At 42.6% G+C, this 2,813-nt stretch overlaps 1 gene segment (V, D, J or C); it reads left to right on the plus strand.

The window, feature by feature from the left end:
• The first annotated feature begins 1,844 nt into the window (after positions 1-1,844).
• On the plus strand, positions 1,845-2,455 carry LOC126958408 (immunoglobulin heavy variable 3-74-like). The segment is given in 2 exon segments: positions 1,845-1,952; positions 2,056-2,455. Coding segments are annotated over 2 exon segments (446 nt in total).
• The last annotated feature ends 358 nt before the right edge of the window (positions 2,456-2,813 follow it).

Raw genomic sequence — 2,813 nt, forward strand, 5'->3', positions numbered from 1 at the left:
GCTAATCAAAAACTCAAAAGAATGCAACCAGGCCGGGCGCGGTGGCTCACGCCTGTAATCCCAGCACTTTGGGAGGCCGAGGCGGGCGGATCACAAGGTCAGGAGATCGAGACCATGGTGAAACCCCGTCTCTACTAAAAATAGAAAAAATTAACCGGGCGCAGTGGCGGGCGCCTGTAGTCCCAGCTACTCGGGAGGCTGAGGCAGGAGAATGGCGTGAACCCGGGAGGCGGAGCTTGCAGTGAGCCGAGATTGCGCCACTGCACTCCAGCCTGGGCGACACAGCAAGACTCCGTCTCAAAGAAGAAAAAAAAAAAAAAAAAAAAAAAAGAATGCAACCATTTTTCTCACATCTAACTATGATCTGTAAGCTCTCTCCCCACTTCAAGTTGTCCTGCCTTTCTGAACCAAACCAATGTACTTCTTACATATATTGATTAATGTCTCATGTCCCCCTAAACTGTATATAACCAAGCTGTGCCCCACAATCTGGGGCACATATCCTCAGGACTCCCTGAGGCTGTGTCACTGGCATGTCCTTAATCTTGGAAAAATGAACTTCCTAAATCTATTGAGATTAGTCAACGATACTCTTTGGTTTACAGGTTTCTTTTTTTATCTCATAACTTCAATGATCTGAAATATTAAAGAAAATTTGCCAAACTGCTCATTCTCTTGTTTAATCTGTTATTGTATTTGTAAAGGGAAACATATTTATATAAGTTATGTATAATTAATAATTTATGTACATTATGAAGCTGAGTAGCAGAATTATTAATAAGACCTAGAGTAATAAAAAATTCAAGTATCAATTAGCAGCTTAATAGAAAAACAAATTATGCTATATCTGTTTGCTGAAATGCTACCCAATATTTATAAGAAATAAACACACACAATAAAACGGTTTAATTCTCAGTATTTCTACTGAGAAAAATAAGCCAAATAGATAAGAGTACATACTATATTATTTCATTCTTATAAATTCTAGAAAATAAATGCTGGCCTAAAGAAATATGAAAACATCAGTAGTTTTATAAAGAAATGGTAGAATAAGGGAAGGAGGAAAAACAAAAAAAGTAAGAGAACAAGAGGAAAGTTGAGGGGAGTTGACTTGTCACTTTCTTGAAAATAGGGGTTTTTTCCAATGTTTTCTATTGTACAGGTTAAATATTTGAATTTTATTTTCTGTCAATTAAAACTTATAAAATTTATTACAAGTAAACAACTGACATTTTCAACAAAAAAAAGAAATATAGCAAGGAACAAATAAATATGTTAAATGTCAGGTATACCTAAATATTTATATGTCTGAACATTGTCTCCATATTTTCAGGTAAATGCAGCAAAATAAGACAGGTTTGCGTGACAGGAAGTGGATTTTACAAACCACACTAGGCACGTTTAGCTGTGTCCCAGAGGTAGTTAAAAGAGCAATGGAGGTCTGCTATGAGGAGCATAGGCCCAGATTCTAGCACTCACTCATGCCAGATATAAGCCCTCAGACACATACAGAGACCCTCCATGTGTGGGTTCACTTTTACATCTATAAATGAAGAAACCATTGACTCCTAAACACCATAATTTATACACACAGGTAAACATAATTAAAAATGTGATAGTTATTAAATGTTTATCAACAGAACATTTTCACAGTAAGACAGCATTTTCCCAAATGCAATCATTGTCATCAAATCCCCAGGGACACTCTCATCTGCCCCAGGCCCTGCCCTCTCCTCAGGCGTCCCACCCCAGAGCTTGCTATATAGTAGGAGACATGCAAATAGGTCCCTCCCTCTCCTGATGAAAACCAGCCCAGCTCTGACTCTGCAGCTCTAGGAGAGGAGCCCAGCCCTGGGATTCCCAGGTGTTTTCATTTGTGATCAGCACTGAACACAGAAGACTCATCATGGAGTTTGGCCTGAGCTGGGTTTTCCTTGTTGCTATTTTAAAAGGTGATTCATGAGGAAATAGAGATATTGAGTGTGAGTGGACATGAGTGAGAGAAACAGTGGATATTTGTGGCAGTTTCTGACCTTGGTGTCTTTTTGTTTGCAGGTGTCCAGGGTGAGGTGCAGCTGGTGGAGTCTGGGGGCGGCTTGGCAAAGCCTGGGGGGTCCCTGAGACTCTCCTGTGCAGCCTCTGGATTCACCTTCAGTAACTACTGGATGTACTGGGTTCGCCAGGCACCAGGGAAGGGGCTGGAGTGGATCTCAGCTATTAATAGTGGTGGTGGTAGCACATACTATGCAGACTCCGTGAAGGGCAGATTCACCATCTCCAGAGAGAACGCCAAGAACACACTGTATCTTCAAATGAACAGCCTGAGAGCTGAGGACACGGCTGTCTATTACTGTGCGAGAGACACAGTGAGGGGAGGTCAGTGTGAGCCCAGACACAAACCTCCCTGCAGGAACGCCGGGGAAATCAGCGGCAGGGGGCGCTCGGGACCCACTGATCAGAGTCAACCCAGAGGCCGGTGCACACGGAGGCTGATTTCCTGTCAGGATGTGGGACGTCATCTTTCTACAGTTCCTCTAGTGAACCTCTCTGAGTTCAGGATTCTCTGATTACCAATGTCATCTCTACATATTTTTTAAATGATTGTTTTACTCTGAAAACCTATTCTCATATGTACAAAATGCAGATGATCCTTACCGAGGAGATGAGTTCCCAGCCATGGTCGCCACCATCAGAGTCCTGAGGAAGCTCAGGCTTCCTGGTGAGTCTTCTCCAGTCAGACTCAGGACAGGAACCTGAGGAAGATTCCTGACTAGAACTGAGTATGGCTCCTCACAAGAGGGCGCTAGCTGCGG

Source organism: Macaca thibetana, chromosome 7 (assembly GCF_024542745.1).
Source record: "Macaca thibetana thibetana isolate TM-01 chromosome 7, ASM2454274v1, whole genome shotgun sequence".
NCBI classification, from domain to species: domain Eukaryota; kingdom Metazoa; phylum Chordata; class Mammalia; order Primates; family Cercopithecidae; genus Macaca; species Macaca thibetana.